The sequence below is a fragment of the Suncus etruscus genome, chromosome 10, assembly GCF_024139225.1.
Source record: "Suncus etruscus isolate mSunEtr1 chromosome 10, mSunEtr1.pri.cur, whole genome shotgun sequence".
NCBI lineage: Eukaryota > Metazoa > Chordata > Mammalia > Eulipotyphla > Soricidae > Suncus > Suncus etruscus.
This window is the reverse complement of record NC_064857.1, coordinates 94,735,250-94,756,950: the sequence shown is the minus strand read 5'-3', so window position 1 is coordinate 94,756,950 and position 21,701 is coordinate 94,735,250. Positions and strand designations below refer to the sequence as shown.

The 21,701-nt window shown below is 39.0% G+C and overlaps 1 protein-coding gene across 5 annotated transcripts in view; it reads left to right on the top strand.

Annotated features, from left to right (window-relative positions):
* The window catches only part of GABPB1 (GA binding protein transcription factor subunit beta 1), a 71,761-nt gene extending 51,283 nt beyond the window's left edge, over window positions 1-20,478 (top strand). For 2 of the 5 annotated variants that reach the window (XM_049781467.1, XM_049781465.1), the window contains exons 8-10: window positions 10,461-10,643; window positions 12,118-12,233; window positions 18,976-20,478. In XM_049781467.1, the coding sequence (XP_049637424.1) occupies window positions 10,461-10,643; window positions 12,118-12,233; window positions 18,976-19,128 (452 nt within the window). In that variant the 3' untranslated portion in view covers window positions 19,129-20,478. Of the gene's footprint in view, window positions 1-10,457; window positions 10,644-12,117; window positions 12,282-18,975 lie in introns of those variants that run through there. The other 3 variants (XM_049781466.1, XM_049781464.1, XM_049781468.1) reach the window with 2 other exon arrangements.
* The last annotated feature ends 1,223 nt before the right edge of the window (window positions 20,479-21,701 follow it).

Below are 21,701 nucleotides of genomic sequence, written 5' to 3'. Positions count from 1 at the left end.
TATTAGTTTTGGTAGAAATTATTTTAGTTTTTGTACCTGTAGGGTTATAGTATTAAATAATAATATAGTATAATATAGTATATAGTAATATATACTATATAGTAATATTGTATAATATATTGTATATATTATAAATAATAATATAGTATTAAACAAATCAGGGGCATACTTTTTTTTTCTGTGTCTCCATTTACATTTAGTTTGCATTTTTGTTTCTCACTAATGGAAGGAACAGATTAAGTTAGTGAAAGGGAAGCAGGAGGCCTGTGGGGCGGGGCGACAGAGGCGGCAGCGCACAAATTCTCTCCTCCCCACCTTATTAAGAACCTTGCGGGGGGCAGCTGCTCTTTTGCGCCCCCAACCGGTGATTTGGCAATTGACATGGAGACTTCTGCGGCCCAATCCCTTTCCCCTTTCTCCTTTCTACCCGTCTTGAGGTTCTTCTCTCAAACCCCACATTGCCTGGCCTAGAAGACCTTCACCCTGGTCTCAGGCCCTCATACCCCAGCCTCCACTGCCGGCCAGGCCGAAGCAGGTGGCCCCCGAGGTTATAGGGGACACCAGGCTTTCGACCTTGGAGAGGCCCTCCCCACTGCCTTGTGCTTCAGCTACCAACTTCCACTCTACAGGATAGTGTGGCAACAAAGAGGTCCAGTGTTGGCCTCAGACATTGGGGAGAGGAACCCCCAGTGACCCTGTGGAGGAAGACTGCACCTTCCCCAGAAAACAGGGCTCCCTGGCATTTGCACACCGGCCCAACGGGTCCTCAGACCCTGTGTTTCTGAACACAAACATTTACATCAGATACTGTTCACCCTGATAGATTTGAATTCTAGAAGGTTTTTTTCTTCTTTCTTCCCCCACCCTATGGTAAATGTAGGGGCATACTGTACGCTCTTTCTCTCTTGTCAATATTCATGCAGGCCAGAATTGAAGCAATTAATACTAGTTATAAACATAACATGAATATAGAAAAATAATAATGATTATTGGGTTCTTGTTTTGTGCCTCTTCTTTATATGCATTTTTAAAGCACCATGACTTACAAAGTTATAGTGGGGTTTTAGAATAAGTTCCACCACCAGTGTCTTCTTTCCTCCATCAGTGTTCCCAGGTTCCCATCTCCTCCCCATCCCCAGCCTGTTGCCTTGCTAGGTACATTTTTAAGTTTGGTTGTTAAAGTTTATATTTCTTGTTTTCAGTGTTGTTGACTCTGGTTTAGGTATTTACCACTGTACACCACTGAAGTACGTATATCCCCTTGACCCCCTGTTTCCCATTGCTTCTCTTCTTCTTCCTCACTTTCTTCTCTTTCCTTCTGGGACCATTAGTGATCTACGCATTTTTCCCTTTCACATGTTGCATTCCATTGTTCAGTTCCACATAAAAGTGAGTGCTTCCTGTGGTTTTGTCCTCTTCGGCTTATTTTAACATTTATTTTGTTTTGTTTTGTTTTTTGGTTTTTGGGTCACACCCAGCAGTGCTCAGGGGTTACTCCTGGCTCTACACTCAGAAATTGCTTTTTGCAGGCTCGGGGGACCATATGGGATAATGGAATTCAAACTACCATCCTTCTACATGCAAGGCAAACACCCTACCTCCATGCTATCTTTCTGGCCCCTACTTTAACATTTATTTCAAAGACTAGCTATCACATTTCCTTGATATATGAAAATTTCTCAGTTTAGAAATAGATCAGTAAAAAAAATTAATCAGTAAAATCTTTTAAAACTATGCACATACAAAAAGAACTGCACATAAAATTGTTAGTAGTGTATGTAGGCAATGTGATGAGCTTATGTGCTTTCAAACATACTGTAATTTAAGTTTCCTACTAATTTGAACTCAGTTAATTTGCAGTATCTGATTGAGTGATATATATTTAGCTACTTAAAAAAATATATATGTTGGGGCCGGCGAGGTGGCACTAGAGGTAAGGTGTTTGCTTTGCAAGCGCTAGCCAAGGAAGGACTGCGCTTCTATCCTCGGGCGTCCCATATGGTCCCCCCAAGCCAGGGACAATTTCTGAGCGCTTAGCCAGGAGTAACCCCTGAGCATCAAACGGGTGTGGCCTGAAAAACCAAAAAAAAAAAAATATATATATATATATATATATATATATATATATATATATATATATGACTTTATTTGACTCACTCCTGGTTCATTACTTGGCATCATTACTTAAAGATATTGTGGTCCATGCTATTCCGGTATCAATCCTGGGCTTCCCACATTAAGTATGCACTTTTGAGAGCTCTCTTCAACCTTCTTACTTTGTTTTATATGTAATTTAATATTCATTTAGCTATTATGGAAGACTTAGGTGAATTTCATATAAGGAAAAGTCATATGAAATGAATAACTTTAATTGTTTATATAATAGCTTTAATGTAGTAGCTAGTCATTTCCTATATATATGGATACCTGCTACTTAACCTTTTCAAGAGGTGAATAATGATAAGGCTGGCGTAAGGTAATTAGAATGTAATTTAATTTGGATTATTAAGATCAGATTTCTCACATTGCAATTAGAAGAGTGTTGTATTGAGCACTTTTTTTTTTTTTTTTTTGGTTTTTGGGTCACACCCGGCGGTTCTCAGGGGTTACTCCTGGCTTTCTGCTCAGAAATAGCTCCTGGCAGGCACGGGGGACCATATGGGACACCGGGATTTGAACCAACCACCTTAGGTCCTGGATCGGCTGCTTGCAAGGCAAATGCCGCTGTGCTATCTCTCCGGGCCCTGTATTGAGCACTTTATAAAAATAAAACAGCAGTGGTGGCACTGTGGTGTAGGGTGTTTGCCTTGTATGTGGCTGATCTAGGACTGACTGCGGTTTGATCCTCAGCGTCCCATATGGTCTCCCAAGCCAGGAGTGATTTTTGAGCGCATAGCCAGGAGTAATCCCTGAGTGTCACTGGGTATGGCCCAAAATCCAAATAAATAAACAAAACAGCAATTATTTGCCCCAACAGTGTCTAGATCTTTTTTTTTTTTGGGGGGGGGGGTCACACCCGGCGGTGCTCAGGGGTTACTCCTGGCTGTCTGCTCAGAAATAGCTCCTGGCAGGCACAGGGGACCATATGGGACACCGGGATTCGAACCAACCACCTTTGGTGCTGGATCGGCTGCTTGCAAGGCAAACACCGCTGTGCTCTTTCTCTCCGGGCCCAGTGTCTAGATCTTAACGATCCACTTCTCTGTAGTTTATGTATCTCTTTCAGTTACCCATATCAATATATGCTGTTATCTAAAACATTAATTTCTGTAAAAACTGATGAAAAATATTTTGCCAATTGTGGGATTCTTATAAAATTTTATCTTGTACAGCTACTTATCAGTGAGTACTAAGAACATCCTGGTTTATGAAAAAGAGCTGTAAAAGTCTGAATTTTTTCAGGGGGCTCTTTTTTTCCTACTTAAACTATGGGAATGCATATCTTTTTTGTTGTTTTTATTTTTGGGCCACATCTGTTGGTACCTGGGAGTTACTCATAGCCCTGCAGTTAGAAATTACTCCTGGTGGGTTTAGGGGAACTCTGTGGGATGCCCAGGATCAAATCTGAGCAGGTCATGGTCAAGGTAAACTCTCTTTCATATATACTATTTTTTCCCGCCCCTCCCCACGTATATACTATTTTGATTAAAAATCAAGCCTTGGGCCCGGAGAGATAGCACAGCAGTGTTTGCCTTGCAAGCAGCCAACCCAGGACCAAAGGTGGTTGGTTCGAATCCCGGTGTCCCATATGGTCCCCCGTGCCTGCCAGGAGCTATTTCTGAGCAGACAGCCAGGAGTAACCCGAGTACTGCCGGGTGTGGACCAAAACAAAACAAAAAACAAACAAACAAAACAAAACAAAAAAATCAAGCCTTTAATAAAAGATTTATTTATTTATTTTTTGGTTTTTGGGTTACACCGTCAAAGCTCAGGGGTTACTCCTGGCTGTGCGCTCAGAAATTGCTCCTGGCAGGCTCGGGGGACCATATGGGATGCCCTACTGCTATGCTATCTCTCCGGCCCCTAAAAGCATTATTTTTAATTATTTAAACACATGCCAAAGTCACATAATACAGTTGGGTTTTCCCCCACAGATATAAAGTTGTTCATAATTATTATACAATGTGCACATTTCCTACCATCAATGTCCCCAGTTTCCCTCCCACTATCCTCCTGCCTGTTTTCTTCTCTCTCTGTCTCTCTGTCTCTGTCTCTTTTATTTTCCATTTTAGACACTGATTTGCAATATTGTTACTGAAGGGGTAACATGCACATCACTTTATCTGCTTTCAGCACCCAGTTCTTATCCAGAGTGATCATTTCCTTCTCTGCCCTACTGCCCTCCCCCGCTATTTTCCTACGGTGAACTGGTCCTCTTGGCCCTCATCACTATTGTCTCTTGACATTATTACCACACTATCTTTTTTAATATCCCACAAATGAGTTTGATCATTCTATGTCTATCTCTTTCCCTCTGACTCATTTGCTCACATAATACTCCATATCCATCCATGCATAAGCAAATTTTATTACTTCATTTTTTTTCTAACAGCTGTGTAATATTTCATTGTATAGATGTACCACAGTTTCTTTATCCACTCATCTGTTCTAGAGCACTGGGCTTGTTTCAGATTCTGGCTATAATGAACACTGCTGCCACAGGAATACAGAGGGCGTTTCTACATTGTTTTTAAGCTCCTAGAGCTGTATTTCCAGGAGTGGTATTGTTGGGTCATATAGGAGCTCAATTTCAATATTTTTGTTTGTTTTTGGGGCCACACCCAGCAGCTCTCGCCCTGGCTCTGTGCTCAGAAATTGATTCTGGCAGGCTTGGGGAACAATATGGGATGCTGGGGATCAAACCCAGGTTTGTCCTGTGTCAGCCACGTGCAAGCCAAATGCCCCATCACTGCTATTGCTCTGGCACCAATTTCTAGTTTTTTTGAAGAATATTCATATTGATTTCAAAAAGGTGGACCAGTTGACATTAATTACTTTATTTAAACACTGTCCTATGGTTATATTATTTGGTTAGTTTTTACCATCAATGAATGAGTATCCACCCCACTCTCCCTGTATCCACCCCAGTTTTTCTTGTTTTGCGATGTGTGCCAGTCTGGGTGTGGCATGAGATGATATCTCATTGTTGTTTAGATTTGGGTCTCCCTGTTGATAAATCATGTGGAACATTTTTTCATGTCTCATTTTGCCATCTGTATTTCTTCTTTGAGGAAATGTCTACTCATTTCTTTTTTCCATTTTTGGGTGGGGTTAGTTTTTTTTTTTTCCTTGCTAAACTCTACCAGTGCCTTGTATATCTTAGAATCTAAGACTTAGATATTAACCCCATATTTGATGAGTATTGGGTGAATAGTTTTTTCCCCATTGTGGGTAGACTTTATATCCTAGTCACCTATTTTTACTTATTTATTTATTTATTTATTTATTTATTTATTTATTTATTTTTTGGTTTATGGGCCACACCCGGTGACGTGAGGTGTTATCCTGGCTTGGGGGACCATATGAGATGCTGGGGGATTGAACCATAGTCCATGCTAGGTCAGTTGCCTGCAAGGCAAATGCTTCTGCTGCGCCTCCACTTTGGCCCCTCCCCCCTTTTTTGAGGTTCAGACGCTTCTTAGTTTAATGTAGTCTCATTTATCTTTGCTTCCACTTGCTTAGTGATATTTCATCCTTGAAGATGCCTTTAGCTTCAATGTCATGAAGTATTCTGTCTCCGTATTCTTTTATGAACCTTATTGTTTCAGATCTGATCTCAAGGTCTTTAATACAGCCTGTACGCCTAGCAGCATCCCTGGCATCCACTACAGCGAGCCAACATCTGGGTCCCAAAGTAACTTCGGCTGCTGTGGACTGAGTCCTGGTCCCACCCTAGTTCCCCAAAAAGTTTCACAAAAGTTTTCGACTTTTGTGCATGGTGTTAAAGAGAGGTCTGAATTTAACTTTTTGCATGTAGTTGACCAGTTTTCCCAGCACAAGTTGTTGAAAGGCTTTCCGAACTTGTTCCACTTCATATTTCTTGCCCCTTTATCAAAGATTAATTGATCATATACCTAAGGACCTGTCTTTATTCTAATACCATGCCGTATTAATGATTAGTGCTTTATAGTTCAGTTTTTTCTTTAAATTTTGGGGCCACACCCAGTACTCAGTAATTCTTACAAATTGCTCCTGGCTCTGCACCTAGAAGTTACTTCTGGAGATGCTCTGTGCTTGGTGACCAGCTGGGCTGCAAGAAATTGAACTTGTGTACAAGGGAAATGCTCCACCTACTTATATTATCATTCCAGCCCATTTTTTGTTGTGTTGTGTTTTGTTTTGGGGCCACACTCAACCGTGTTCAGGGCTTCCACTTAGTTCTGTGCTCAGGGCTTGTACTCCTGGGTTGGCTTCATACTAGACAAGCACCCTACTTGATGTCCTATTACTACAACCCCTGTTTAACTTCACTTTAAATGAAGAATATCTGCTATATTTGCTGGTATTTCCCATAGTGAAACTTAATAATCAGCAGGATTACCATTTTCTTTTGACAAACTTTTTTGGCTTTTTGTGCCAAATTAGTCTATTTGAAGCCTAGTTTCAGTTCTATTTTTCTCTCTGCTCTTTGGGGTTCTTTGCACATTTGCTTTTTTTGAGGTAGTCACCTAACCACATAGGAAATTTAATATTAGGAAACTGTGCAAGTTATGTCTTAGGCATAGTTAAACATTTCATTTAACAGGTAAGATTTGCAGAGGTTCTGTTAAAATATGTTTTTGTTTTCTTATGTTCCTATTTCTCTAATTTTAGAAAAAGTAAGCATCTTCCTGAAAAACATATATTTGAAGTGTTCTCATAGTATATTTCCTGTTCATGTGGCCAAGAATTAAGCATGGTTTATTTACTTTTGGTCTGTCTGTTTTTGTTTTTTTTTTAAAGGAAACTCAGCATGTGTGATAGATTTCTTGCCTGTTTACGTAGAGCTTCCCTTAGTATCTACTTCCCAATGCCATTCTGACTTATTTCCTTCAGAGCTATCTAAACTTTGAAATGCTTATATGTGCTATACATCAGAGAAGCTGTGCTTGTTTTCAAGATCTTAAGTTTGAAGCTTAGATGTCTCTATAAGTATATTCTAATCTAGGAAATTAGAAAGGAGATTGAAACTAGGAAAGAAATGAAGGCTCAGTCACAATAAAGAGGAATATAAAACCTTGTTATGTTAGAGAAATAAGAAATGTGATGTTTAAAAATATTGATATAGATGTAAATTTGTAAATAAATGTTGTATACAATTACTTATTTTTAAATTCTTTCCCTTAGCACAAATTAAAAAGAAAGCTTTTTAGATGAAAGGCAAGAATACTCTATTGTTTTAATAGTAGTCATTGCAGATAGTGCAAAGATGAAAGTTCTCGAGTTATGTCTTGATTATATTTCGTCTCAGAAATTTCTTACATATGATTATGCTTTAAAGTATTTATATTGGTAGTTAATATTCAACCAGAGTAAAAAAAATCTTTTATATGGATATTTTTCTCAAAAAATCAAAGCAATATTTAATGTTTTTGAAAACCTTAGTAGTCATTCTGTTATTTTCTGCCCCACATTTTGTTTTATAATTACCTTCCTGAAATTATTTTAAGTGCCTGGTGACAAAGCCTAATTATATTTTAAGAAAATAAATCAAAATATAGAGATTGTTTTGATTTTTTAGAGAACAAAATAATAGGACTGCTGTCTGAGGAAGGTCTTGAAAACTAGGATCCTGGTTTTCATTTTAATTTTTTGGGTCAGCAGTTCTCAGGGTTTACTCTTCCCTTTGTGCTCAGGGAATACCTCTGGCAGACGGGGTCTTTCTGAAGCTGAGTTCGGTACCATGCAACAGTCCATATTTTGAGGGGGGTGAGAAGGGCCACATAGCATGAGTCAGCATATGTGTGGTTGTAGTTTCTTGCTAGGGCACGAGATGTAGGACTGAGGGTGTCTTTTTGTTGAAGAACTGGGTGGGGTTTGTTGGGGCAGGAGGTCTGTCTTGGTGCCAGACAGTGTCAGTGGTGTCAGTTAAGAACTGATGGTAAAGAGGGTTAAATAAGGAGGGATAACGGATCAGGATTGGGGGATGAGAAGGTAAAAGGGATTCTGAAGTGGGGGTAGGAGTAATATATAAGAGCGGCTATATACACTATATACTTTTTTGTTTTGTTTTGTTCTTTGTTTTTTTAGGTCACACCTGGCAGTGCCCAGGGGTTACTCCTGGTTCTATGATCAGAAATCGCCCCTGGCAGGCACAGGGGACCATATGGGATGCCAGGATTTGAACCACCGACCTTCTGCATGAAAGGCAAACGCCTTACCTCCATGCTGTCTCTCCGGCCCCAACACTTTTATTTTTTAAAAAAATTTTTAGCGACCCCCCCATTAGACTTTTCAATGTCTTTTTCTTTTCTTTTCTTTTTTTGATTTTTGGTTTTTGGGTCACATCCGGCAGAGCTCAGAGGCTACTCCTGGCTCTACGCTCAGAAATCGCACCCTGCAGGCTCAGGGGATCATATGGGATGCCAGGATTCGAACCACTGTCCTTCTGCATGCAAGGCAAACGCCCTACCACTATGCTGTCTCTCCAGCCCCTTAATGTTATTTTTAGAACTATAGAAAAACAGTGGATAAACCTCTTGTGTACTTTTTATTTGTACTCCTCACCTATTAATACCTGGCTGTACCTGCGTGTACATTCTCCCTCTTGTATTTTTTTTGGTTTTGTTTTGTTTTTTTGGGGGCCACACCTGATGACACTCAGGGGTTACTTCTGGCAATGTAATCAGAAATCGCTCCTGGCTTGGGGGACCATATGGGATTCCGGGGATCAAACCGCAGTCTGCCTTACCACTTGATCCACTGCTCTGGCCCCGTTTTAAGTTTTTAACTACACTAAATCTGCCATGAATATTCTTGTGCTTGTTTTTCAATATTAGCGGTTGGATTTAGGATTGCCCATTGAATAGGATTTTGCAGTATTAACTTGTAGTTTCTTTATTCAGGCAAAACTAGGGTGCTATTTTCTGAGTGTCTCATAAATTATTGAGAACATGCCAGTCCCCATGTATACAGTGGTTGAAGTAAGCTACTATATTATATTGTTCACTATCATGTAGTTAGGCCACTTAACAAATAGCTCTTGCTTACATAATCCTAAAAGGAAATTCTGTTTATTTTGCTTGAAAAATACGAATTTTGGGCCAGAGAGATAGCACAATGGTAGGGTGTTTGCCTTGCATGTGACTGACCTGGGACGGAGCTGGTTCGATTCCTGGCATCCGATATGGTCTGCCAGCCTGCTTGGGGCGATTTCTGAGTGCAGAGCCAGAGACCCCTGTACACTGCTGGGTATAGCCCCAAAACTAACCAATCAATCAATCAATCAATAAATAAAGTTTAAAAAGAAAAATACAAATTTTTCTGTCATTGGCCTCACCTACTTAGTTAGGATATAGAATTTTCAACCCATGTCAATATAAATGGGGTTATAACCTTGTAAGTAACCATAATCTTACTGCTTAAGTCAAAAGACTTTGTCATGGGACTGGAGCAGTAGCGTGGAGCTGTAAGGCGGCTGGCTGACTTGCCGACGCTAGCCTAGGACGGACCAAGGTTCCATCCCTCAGTGTCCCATATGGTTCCCCAAGCCAGGAGCGATTTCTGAGTGCATAGCCAGGAATAACCTCTGAGGGTCACCGGTTATGGCCCAAAAAAACAAAACAAAGAAAAAGACTTTGTTGAGGCCGGAGAGATAGCATGGAGGTAGGGCGTTTGCCTTGCATGCAGAAGTACAGTGGTTCAAATCCCGGCATCCCATATGGTCCCCTGAACCTGCCAGGAGTGATTTCTGAGCGTAAGCCAGGAGGAACTCCTGAGCACTGGGCGGCTGTGATCCAAAAACCAGAAAAAAAAAAAGAAAGAAAAAAAGAAAAAGACTTTGTCATATTAATGACCTCAAGAGGTCTTATAAAATTAGTACTTCATGTAATTAAAGAAAACTTGTTCATTTAAACAACACATAGATATTGGAACTAACTGTATATGTGGAATTTGTAGTTAGCTGTTTATATATAAATATCTACAGAACAATGAAGACTGAATTTCAAAAGCTTTTCTGTGTAAGAATGAATCCCAGAGGGGCCAGAGGATAGTATAGCAGATAAGGCTCTTGCCTTGCATGTGCCAATCTGGCTTCAACCCCAACTTCCCATCTGGTCCCTTGAATTCTGGCAGGAGTGATTCCTGAGTGCAGAGCTGGGAGGAACCCCTGAGTATCACCTGGTGTGACGTGTCCCCCCCCCCCCAAAGCAAATAAACAAAGTAATTTGGGAAAGCAAAGGTAATAAAGCAAATATAAGTTTCTCTTCATACATTGGTATATGTTCATTGACTTTCATATATATGTTTTTTTCCAGTAGTGGCCACGGAGGAAGTAGTCACTGCAGAATCTGTGGATGGTGCAATTCAGCAAGTAGTTAGTTCGGGGGGTCAGCAAGTCATCACAATAGTTACAGATGGAATTCAGCTTGGAAATTTGCACTCCATTCCAACAAGCGGAATAGGCCAACCCATCATTGTGACCATGCCAGATGGACAGCAAGGTTGGTAGGAGGCATTTGCACACATTTTGTTTTATTTCACTAGAAATTGTGCGAGGCTCTTCAGAGATTTTATTTTTGCATTTAATGACATCTTTTGTTGTTGTTTTTTGTTGTTGTTTTGCTGTTCTGTTTGGCAGAGCTAAGAATTGAAGCCCAGGCACAAATTCAAGGTATATGCTAGCCTCTAGGACTGAGCCATATCCTTAGCCCTGTTTTTCACATCTGGCTTAATTGTCCAAATTCCTTAGGATATTAAAATTAACTTTATCTCATACATATTAAGTGGAAAGAGCCTCAGTTGTTCTGATTGGAAAATAAACTTAAATAATTCAGAATTATTGATTGCATGTAATGCAGTTAAGATAGCATACAAAATGAAAAACTTGGATTCAGGACTTGGAGTAGGACTAGGAAGCAACTTTAAACAACCTTGTTGTTTCCCTCCGGGAAACTTCAAAAGAACAAAATTACATCATTGTACGTCTGAAACCCAACTATGAAGAACTTTGTAAATACAGTGTTTGAATGAAATAAAAATTTTTAGATGAATAAAATGACTGATTAAAGCCACACTTTTAATGAATCTGGAAGATAGAAGACTATAAAATTCTGTACTTTAAATGGTTCCTCAAACCTTTAAGACTGTTACAGCCAGGGAGAAGACAGTCCTCCTGGAAATGTATCATGGCACATGGAGGACAGAAAAGGCCATTTATGAAGTCAGGAAGAGAGGGCTTGGTTTGAGTAGGAAGTCGCCCAAGGAAATAGACTTGGCATGCATAGTGGGAAATAGTCCAGGGCTGGAGGTGCTTGCCAGAACAAAGTTGACCCAATTCAATCCCCTCTACCACATATACTTAAACTGCCAGGAGTGATCCTTAGAACTCAAAGCTGGAAGAAACCCACTAGTACTGCTGGGTATGGCCCCCAAACCAAAATAACAATAATAGTAATCATAGTAATAGCTCAGGGCCTAGAACAAAGGATTTTCATTGTGATGAAGTCCTGGGTTTGATTATCTGGCACCACATGTTTTAAGTGCTGGATATTGCCCTGGTCCCTGAGAAATTCTGGAAATTGCCCTTGGGCCCTTTGAGCTCTGCTTGGGAAACACCCCCCCACAGAATGTAATTCATGCAGAGCATATTCTCTGAACATGAGAGAATTAAACTGCATAATGTAAAAGTAAAGAGTTTTTCAACTGCTTTGAAATTAAAGAATATATTTCTGTCCCATGTGTTAAAGAGAGCTTGGTTATGGAGAGAACGTAGAGCAGGTAGGGCACTTGTCTTCTAGTCCATCAACCCAAACTGGGTTTGATCCCACTGCCAAGTGTGGCTCAAATTTCTGCCCTGCCTCCTCTCCCTCCAAAAAGAGCACGAATGTTTTACATGAGCCTCCAAGATGCCAAGATATTTCTGCTAAACCTGACAGTAAAGTGATATGTGTATATGTATACGTTTTTTCTTTTTAGTATTGACAGTTCCAGCAACGGACATTGCTGAAGAAACTGTTATAAGCGAAGAGCCACCAGCTAAGAGACAATGTATCGAAATAATTGAAAACCGGGTGGAATCTGCAGAAATAGAAGTAAGGAGTCTTTTGCCCGGTGTGTTTTGCAGCAGTCATCCAAAATAAATTGAATTTGCTTTGCCTTTTTTTTTTTTTGGTCTTTTATATTTATTGATGACAGTGCTGTTTTGATACAGAATGAAAGCATCTAGTATTTTGTCTTATTTTGTCTTTTATTTTTTTTGCCTTACATATATAGCAAGCCCTCAATAAATAAATATTGAATGAATGAATGGATGAGTGAAGAATTTGTTTGTAACAAAGTCTGTCTTTATGGTAACATCAGAATGTCTTTGGTTCTTGTATTCCATTCTTTATTTTCTATTAAACACATTATTCTCACCGGTACTTAAAAGGAGTTTTCTTTTCTTTCAAAAATGAAACACAAATGCCTTTTGAGATTGGTGGTCCATGATTATTATTTATTAATTGGTAGATAATTTCTTATTTTACTAATGAAGTATGGAAATTAAATGAATGTCGAGTAGTAGTTGATAAGAATCAGCCTTTTTACTCTCTCCCAAACATTTAATAAGTACAAATTAGTTATGAGTGACTAAACTATAGATACCTGACAGGTTCATTTTCCCTCTTTCACACAACTATAATAAAATCACATCTCCTAAATTTGATACTTAATATACATAAAATGAAAACCTTAAATAACTTTGAAATAATAAATGCAGTGTAAGGAACATTGGACTTGAACTTGAAATTTACTGAGTTAGGTTTGTATCATTGCATGGAGGCAAGTTACCTTACTTGAGTCTTGGATTAAAAAAAAACCTTTTCAAATTAAAATTTAGAAGTAAACCATCTGTATTTGTATATTCTAATCATTTAAAATGTCAGCCAATTCATTTAGTAAATGTTGGTAAATATTTAGAAATTCTTGTTAAAATGGCCATCCTACAAATGAGAATTAAAAAGTCATTTAAGAGTCACAATTCTGACTAAAGACAATTAGAAAAACCCCTGATGTAAATTTGTTTAAATATTAGACTTACAGACCTATAAACACATTATAACAGTACTGAGTTAAAAGAAACTTGTTTGTGGTTTAACCAGAATGTTTGGTTAAAATTATTATTGAAATTAAGATTATGGGGGCCGGAGCTGTGACGCAAGCCATAGGGCATCTGCCTTGCACACGCTAAACTAGGACGGACCGCGGTTTGATCCCCTACCGTCCCATATAGTCCCCCAAGCCAGGGGCGATTTCTGAGCACATAGCCAGGAGTTAACCCTGAGCGTCATTGGGTGTGGCCCAAAAACAAAACAAAAAACAAAAAAATTAAAATTATGATTAATTTTAAATTAAAATTATGGCTATTAAGTTATGATGAAAATTATGGTTATTAAATTTTGATTATGTTGCTTTATTTCATCAAATAAAAGTAATATTCAGAACTTTAGTTATTCACAAACAAATCTATTCCACTGAATAATATTAGTATAAATTAGTAACAAATGTGTCTTTTATATCAGGTGACATAAAAAGAGTCATTGTGGGCCCAGAGAGATAGCACAGCAGCGTTTGCCTTGCAAGCAGCCAACCCAGGACCAAAGATGGTTGGTTCGAATCCCGGTGTCCCATATGGTCCCCCTGTGCCTGCCAGGAGCTATTTCTAAGCAGACAGCCAGGAGTAACCCCTGAGCACCACTGGGTGTGGCCCAAAAACAAACAAACAAAAAAAAGAGTCATTGTGTACTTTTAACTTTCAGACCATAATACCAAAAAATTATAATCTTAATTTGTCACCTCTGTTTTAACCTAGAGTTTAGTCTAATTTCTTTTTTCCTCCCCTCCCCTCCCCTCCCCTCCCCTCCCCTCCCCTCCCCTCCTTCCTTCCTTCCTTCCTTTTTTTGTTTTTTGGGTCACACCCGGCAGTGCTCAGGGGTTCCTCCTGGCTCTACGCTCAGAAATCGCCCCGGCAGGCATGGGGGACCATATGGGATGCTGGGATTTGAACCACTGTCCTTTTGCATGGAAGGCAAACGCCTTACCTCCATGCTATTTCGCCGGCCCCTAATTTCTTTCTTAAGGTCTTTAGGAATGCACATAGTTGCACATAGTTTTAAATAACATGAAAGTATGAATAAAACGAAGGAGATAAGAAATAGGGTGTCAACTTGGTATTTAAAAAAGTGGTTTTTTGTTATTAGTAATTAGAGCTTTCTGGTAATGGAAATCTTACTCTCCATCACTAAAAATGTTCAGATCAAGGTTGAATGACTACTTAGAGTATTAAAGAGAAACCCTTAAACATACAGTAAGTATAGATGGTAGAGGTGGGATGGAGATATAGAATGAAGAAATGACCTCCAATATTTTCATCAAACCAGGTAATCATTTCCTTTAATACATGAAGGGTTCTTTTGAATTTATTTTCTTAGATGACCAGTAGGATTATCTTGGGTTATGACTTGTCTCTTTACGTTGACTTTTCTTTGTACATAATCATTTGACCATTAATCCAAAGGCTCCCTCAAGCAGTGGTTTTTAACTGGGGCAAGTTTGACTCCTAGGGACAATTGGCAGTGTCTGAAGACATTTTGTCACCCTAGAGGTATGCCACTTGCATTTAGTGAATAGAGGCTAGATTTGTGTTAATGTCTTACAGTGCACAGTTCCCCTTAATAAAGGACAAACCCTCCCCTATACAGTGGTCTAAAACACTAGCATGAAGTTAAGAAACTAAAGAATAACATTAACATGTTTGGATTTTCTTTGAGCGTGTGTATTTAAAGTTATCAGACTGAATGTCTAATGAAAGTACTGGAGTCTCTGCAGAGGTCTGTCACTCTGGAAAGTTGCTTTGTGAAGGAAAATGAATTGTAAATAGTATAGCTAAGGGTAATTAAATATATGGTTTATTGGAGAGGAGATAAAAGATACCAAATTGCAATAATATGTCATTTTCACTCGTTAACTTTACCTCTTTGGTGGTAATTGTTTGAGAGAGTTGTTATTTACAGGCTTCTTTGATTAACATAAATCAATGGTCTGAATTGAGATTAAATTTACCTTATTCAAATATGGGTCTAGTGTCAGGTTAAATTGGAATTATATAATTTCCTGATTGTGTGATCTGGTCTAGTTGTTTGTTTCAAGGCTTGGCTTTCCTATTAGTAAAAGATGGAAAATGAAGAGTACCTACATTATCGAATCATAGAAATGTTTAAATACGCATATATTTAAGGACTGGTGAAAAGACAAGCGTGATGATTTTTTGCTTTATATGCTAAAGTAACATGTAAATTTTATTATCAGAGATACTAAGGCCTAGAGAGATAGTACAGGGTTTAAAGTGCTTGCCTTGCATCCTACTTACCCCTATTCAATTTTTCACAGTGCAAATGAACCCTTGAGCACCACTGGGTGAGTCCCAAACCCCCACCCCCAAAGGAAACTTAATCTTATTTGCTGCAGATGAAGCAGAATGCATGAATTAGGTTTGAAAAATTTAAAAAGCAAGTGCAAATCTCCTTATTCCATTGCCTAATGAAATGGGAACATATTACATGGGTTTGTAGTTCTAATGTAAGATACTTCATTAGTAAGATATTAATGAAATCTCAGCTGTTAGCAAATCTTAATGAATCAGAAATTACATATTACATGTCCTGAAATTTTTCCATTCATACTGTTAAGTATTTTAAAAATAATCAGAATCCTTAATAAAGTTCTGTTGAAAAAGATAAAACCCATACGATTGGTATTTCTAGTTAAATATAGATCTCAAATGTCTTAAAATTCAAATGTTTCAGAACATGTATGTGTGTGTAAAACAGCCAAATTACTGATTGTAGGAAGGGAGGGTCTTGCATATATGTTCAATTAACATTTGATAAATAGGGCAGGGAGGTAATTCAGAGAACTGGAATACATACTTTGCAAGTGTGAACACTGGGATTGATTCCCTGAGTGCCTGGCCAAAAAGGAGTTAACATAAATTTGAAACATAGAGTAAAATAAATATTATTCTTCACTTTTTAGAGAATTTTTAATTGCTTTTAAAAGTGACAAAGGAAGGGCCCGGAGAGATAGCACAGCGGTGTTTGCCTTGCAAGCAGCCGATCCAGGACCAAAGGTGGTTGGTTCGAATCCCGGTGTCCCCTATGGTCCCCCGTGCCTGTCAGGAGCTATTTCTGAGCAGACAGCCAGGAGTAACCCCTGAGCACCGCTGGGTGTGGCCCAAAAACCAAAAAAAAAAAAAAAAAAAAGTGACAAAGGGAAAAGTTTTTGCCTCAATACCTCCTAAGTGCTGAGAAGTGTAAAAAGAAAACACTGGGGCCAGAGAGAACAATAGTATAGCAGATAGGGCATTTGCCTTGCGTGCAATTGACCCAGATTTGATCCCTGGTACATGATTTGTGGTTCCCCAAGCACTGACATGAGTCATGCTTGAGTGCAGAGCCAGGGGTAAACACTGAACACCTCTGGGTATGGCCCCGAAACAAAGGCCACTCAAATTTATGTGTTAATTATACTTTGTTTTGAGGATTAAGTATATTCAACGAGAAGTGCCAGTAATTTTTTTTTCCTTTCAGATTTTACAGACTTTGCCAATAAAGCATAATGAAATGAGCCTTATTTATTTATTAGGCAGAAGGGAGTAAGATTCTTTAAGAACAAAAACAAAAATACAGGACATGAGAAAACCTTTTGTTGAAATTTATTAGAAATACGTGAGGGGAGAGGGAGAAGTACGTATTTTGAGAGAACAGGAAGGTCTCCAGACTTGAAATAGACAAAGCAAAGAAACAATAAGAGACAAGCAAGAGTGATAAAGACATTAGTGTTCAAGCAAGGGAGAACACACACTTGAAGAGAGCCCGCCTAGACTCATTAGACTGGCCCTAGGATCTGCTTGCATCTAAATAATTCTGGATTTGTAGCTGATTTTAGTTTAAACACTGAAACTAGATATTTTAGAGTTAATGTATCCAGTATTTCCCATCTAATCTGGCCAAGTTTTTATCCATTTTCAAAATGTTGACCACTTAAAGGATCTTATCACATGTGTAGTCTTTCTTGTTTTCGGGTTTTAGCGAGGTTCAGGATTTATACCTGGCTTTGTGCTCCACTATTACTCCTGGCAGTGCTTTGGGGAACCATATATGATGTCAGGGATTGCATGGGGTTGGTTGCATGCAAGACAAGTCTCAAACCCTGTACTCTTTCTCTGGCTCTCACACATGAAAATGTAAAAACACTGATGCAAGGCTGTGAGAGTCCCTGACAAGAGTCTAGCTCCTAAGAAACAAACTTTATCCCCCACCTCTTCTTGAAGTTCTCAGAGTCCCGTTTCCCCAGCCTCCACTAAGGGACTGGTATTGATTTTTAATATGAGGACCCAATTCATTGATATCCTTTTCAACTTGTTCTGTTATCTGTAGGGTAAAGATGAGTTTAGCATGGGTGAGGTGATCTGTTGCTTGAATCAGAGATAAGAGAATACTTGTGTAATTGGAAACCTTTAGCGATTAACTGTGATTAGTCAGATTAGTCAGCCTCTACGTCTGTTGAGCCATAGGAAAAGTGCGTGCTGAATCTAGCTTTCTTTCATTGTGGTCAAAGGAAGAAGCCAGGGAGGCAGGAAGGGTACTGGACTCTTGCTTCTGGGCCCCTTTGAAGGGGAAAGGAAACCTCAGTGGAATCGTAGTGGGCAGAGACCTGATTATTGTCCTTTTCTCCAGCAAGCTGCTGACAGCCCACTTTCAGTCCCAGCTGCGCTGTCCTATCCCCTGGGAACTTGGTCCTTGTCATCAAAAGCCCCATTCTCAGTCCCTATCTCTCAAAGATATCCTGGACCTCTGTAATGGGTCTTAGACTTGGGCTTGTACAAGCTGAACATTTCATCTATATGCTTATTAGAAAATGGGAAATCTGAATTCTTTTCCTTTTGGCCACAGACAGTGGTGCTCATGGGTTCATATAGTGCCTGGGATTGAACCCAGAACTCGCACAGGTACAGCATGCCATCCCTCTTTTGAGTTTTCACGCTGTAATTTTGTTTTGGGTTCACACCTGGCAGTACTTGAGCTACTCCCAGCATAGTGCTCATGTGGTGGTACATTATGTTAATCTCTCTTTAATCAGGATTTTTTTTTCTTTTTTGCTGGAGATACATCTCACCAGTAATACACTTGATTTGTACATATATGCCCTAGGTTTAATCCCTGGGAAAAAAAGAAAAGAATTTCTTTGTTTTTTGGGCCATACCCGGTGACGCTCAGGGGTTACTCCTGGCTATGAGCTCAGAAGTCACTCCTGGCTTGGGGGACCATATGGGACGCCGGGGGATCGAACCGCGGTCTGACCTAGGCGCATGCTGGCAAGGCAGACACCTTACCTCTAGTGCCACCACGCCGGCCCCAAGAAAAGAATTTCTTAAGTGTCAGAAGTTGTTATCTATATGGTCTAGTCTGGGATACAGAATGAGGAATTTTAAGTTGTTTCTGTTATTTTGGTTTTGGGATTATCTCCATATCTGGGCTTGCTTACTCCTGGCTCTGAGTTTAGGGATCACACCTGTTGAGAGGCTTAAGGGATCAAACCCAGGTTGACCACTCTGGAAGCAAGTACCTTACCTTTTGTGCTGTCAAGCTTCAACAAAATTATGGACTCTAATTATTGTTTGGGAAGGCAGGGTGTCTTTAGCCACAACTGTTTTTTTTTATTTGAAGGCTGCATGCTTATATGTATTAATGTACTTATGCAAAAATTGAAGAAAAACCTTTTGTTTTAAATTAGGAAAGAGAAGCCCTTCAAAAACAGCTGGATGAAGCAAATCGAGAAGCACAAAAGTATCGACAGCAGCTTCTAAAGAAAGAACAGGAAGCAGAGGCCTACAGACAGAAATTAGAAGCAATGACTCGACTTCAGACTAATAAAGAAGCTGTTTAATTGAAATGAACATGTAGTTTGAGTTACTGTTGGTCAAGAAAGAATACAATCTTGAACTGTACACATTATGTACAGTCGTGGGAAGACAGGATAGTTGAAGAGTCTGCAGATTGATAATTGGACTTAAGCCATGAGCTCTGAATTCTTGTAACATAAAACTTCAAAAGTTGTGACATGTATTTAAAACTGAATTCTGTAAATAGTTTCTGGGTTTTTTTTTTTTACAGTTCCCAATGAGAGTTGATAAAGATTGTTGAAGAGATCCAAAAACAACAAGCCAATGCTTTTGTGAATTTTTTCTGATTTTAGTACAAACCTTAATTTCTCAGAAGCAGAACAGTTTTAAGGGTGATCGTTGATTAGACCAAATGTCGTGTAATAATTATGTGGTGGACTGATGCTGGAATTTCTCTTTTAGGTATAACCTTCTATTTAAAGAGAAGCTCTCTCCCAGGAAATCTTTATACAGCTCTAAGTTGTCTCAGGTTTTCTGGAAACATTTTTAGAAAGTGAACTTTTATATTTGTTCAATTTCAGCTATACTGCAGTAGATTTACATGTATATGAAGCAAATATTTTTTAAACTTTCTGTCTGTACATATTCTGCATGTTTTATATTTTCCAAATGCATCACTTGCATAGGTATTTTTCCCACAAAGATGATGACAGTTACAAGGGGAAAAAAATCCCTTTTATTCATCAGAACTGGACAAGTTAGCAGCTGGTTTTATTGGGATGACAATGTTCTTAATAGGAGCAGCTTATAAGAAAACTTGAATTTGCGAACTGCAAAATATATATGCTCTTTAAAAATTTCATAGTGGGGATATGAACCTATTTTGTGCCTTCCATCATGATTTCCACATGAAAGCACTTTAAGGCACTGGATTTTAAGATAATGTCTTTTGGAAAACTCTATGCATATGAGTTTCTGAAATATTCATGGACTCATTCCCCTCCCCCAAATTATTCTTATGGAGAAACATTGCTTTTGTATGTAGAACAAGAATCTTTTATACAACAGTGATGCCATATCGATATGTCGTATATATTCTCTTTTTCCCTGTGAAAGTTTATGTATGTATGTGCTGTGATATTTTGCTCTTTTAACAATATTGTTGAATTCCACAATGTATTGACATTAAGTTCTGTCATACTGTCTTTTTTTTTTTTTTTGGTAAAGCATAACTTCAAGTACCCTCTTATTTTTTTTAATGTTTTACTGCTTTATGAAAATGTTTAACCCTAAGATCCCTCTAGATTACCTATACTGTATAAAGAAGCAATTACCCTTAAAACTGTACTCTGGCCTACTTTTCTATTTTACAATTAAATATCTTTTCCACATAAGTTCAGTGTAGACTTACGTTTTTGCCACATTTTATTCCTATTTTAAAACATATGTTCCATGTATAAGAGCTGTCTTCCTTTGTACAGAAAAATTGTATAATCTTTATATTTACATACATTGAAAAGGATATATACCATATAATGAATATTGGTTATGATGTATATGATAGTCTTAAAAGTCTTTGAGATAACTCCTTGGGAATTCATTGGTTCTCTCACTAGAGTGATCAGTACAGTGAATGTAGTAATAAGAACTCACAGTTGCTATTAGAAGCATTTAGAAAAATTTTAGGGCACATTAAGAACTCTAGAGAGGACTGAGGATATAGTTCACTAATAGAGATGTGCGTGAGACATGAGCTTAACTCGTGGCTCTGCAAAAAATACCAAAGGATTGCAAAAATCTTTTAAAATTTTTACTATGTTTAACATTTGAAAAATAAGGGCCAGGGGTCGGAGCAGTGGCGAAGAGTGGTAAGGTGTCTGCTTTGCCAGCGCTAGCCTAGGATGGACTGCGGTTCGATCCCTCCTTCACCCCGGTGTCCCATATGGTCCCCCAAGCCAGGAGTGATTTCTGAGTCTATAGCCAGGAGTAACCCCGGAATGTCACTGGGTGTGCCCCCCCCCAAAAAAAAACAAAAAACAAAGGCTGGCTCCTAGGAAGGTGGGGGTGTGGTCAGTATCTGCTCCTGAGATGCTTCAGCCTGGCAGCGTTGAGGTGGATCATTTGTTATCAGGGACTGACTGAGGACCTTGTAGATGCCAGGCTCTGCCATTTGAGCTATCTTCCCAGGCTCCTACGGTTTGCATTTTAAATGTACTGAAATTATGGGTTTTATTAATGGCAGGAGTATGTAGATACTTTTTTCTGTGCTTTCTGTTTGTTTCTGGGCCACACCTGGCCATGCTCAGGGCTTATTCTTGGTTAGGGATTACTTCTGGCAGGAATCTGGACCACATATGGTTGCTGGGAATTGAACCTCATCCAGCCACATTGCAAAACAAGCACCCTCCCCCCTGTACTGTCTCTGCAGCATGTATCTAATTTTGATAACTGTCCTATTACTTGGGGTGCTCTGATAAACACAGTATCGGGCTTCATCCTAGTGAAACCAATCTACTTCCTGGCCATGTTAGCTCTGAAGAAGCTTGAGACCATGATAAATACAAACTTCTGAAAGTGAATTTAATGATGCCTTTAGTTTTCAATTGCCTGTTCTGCT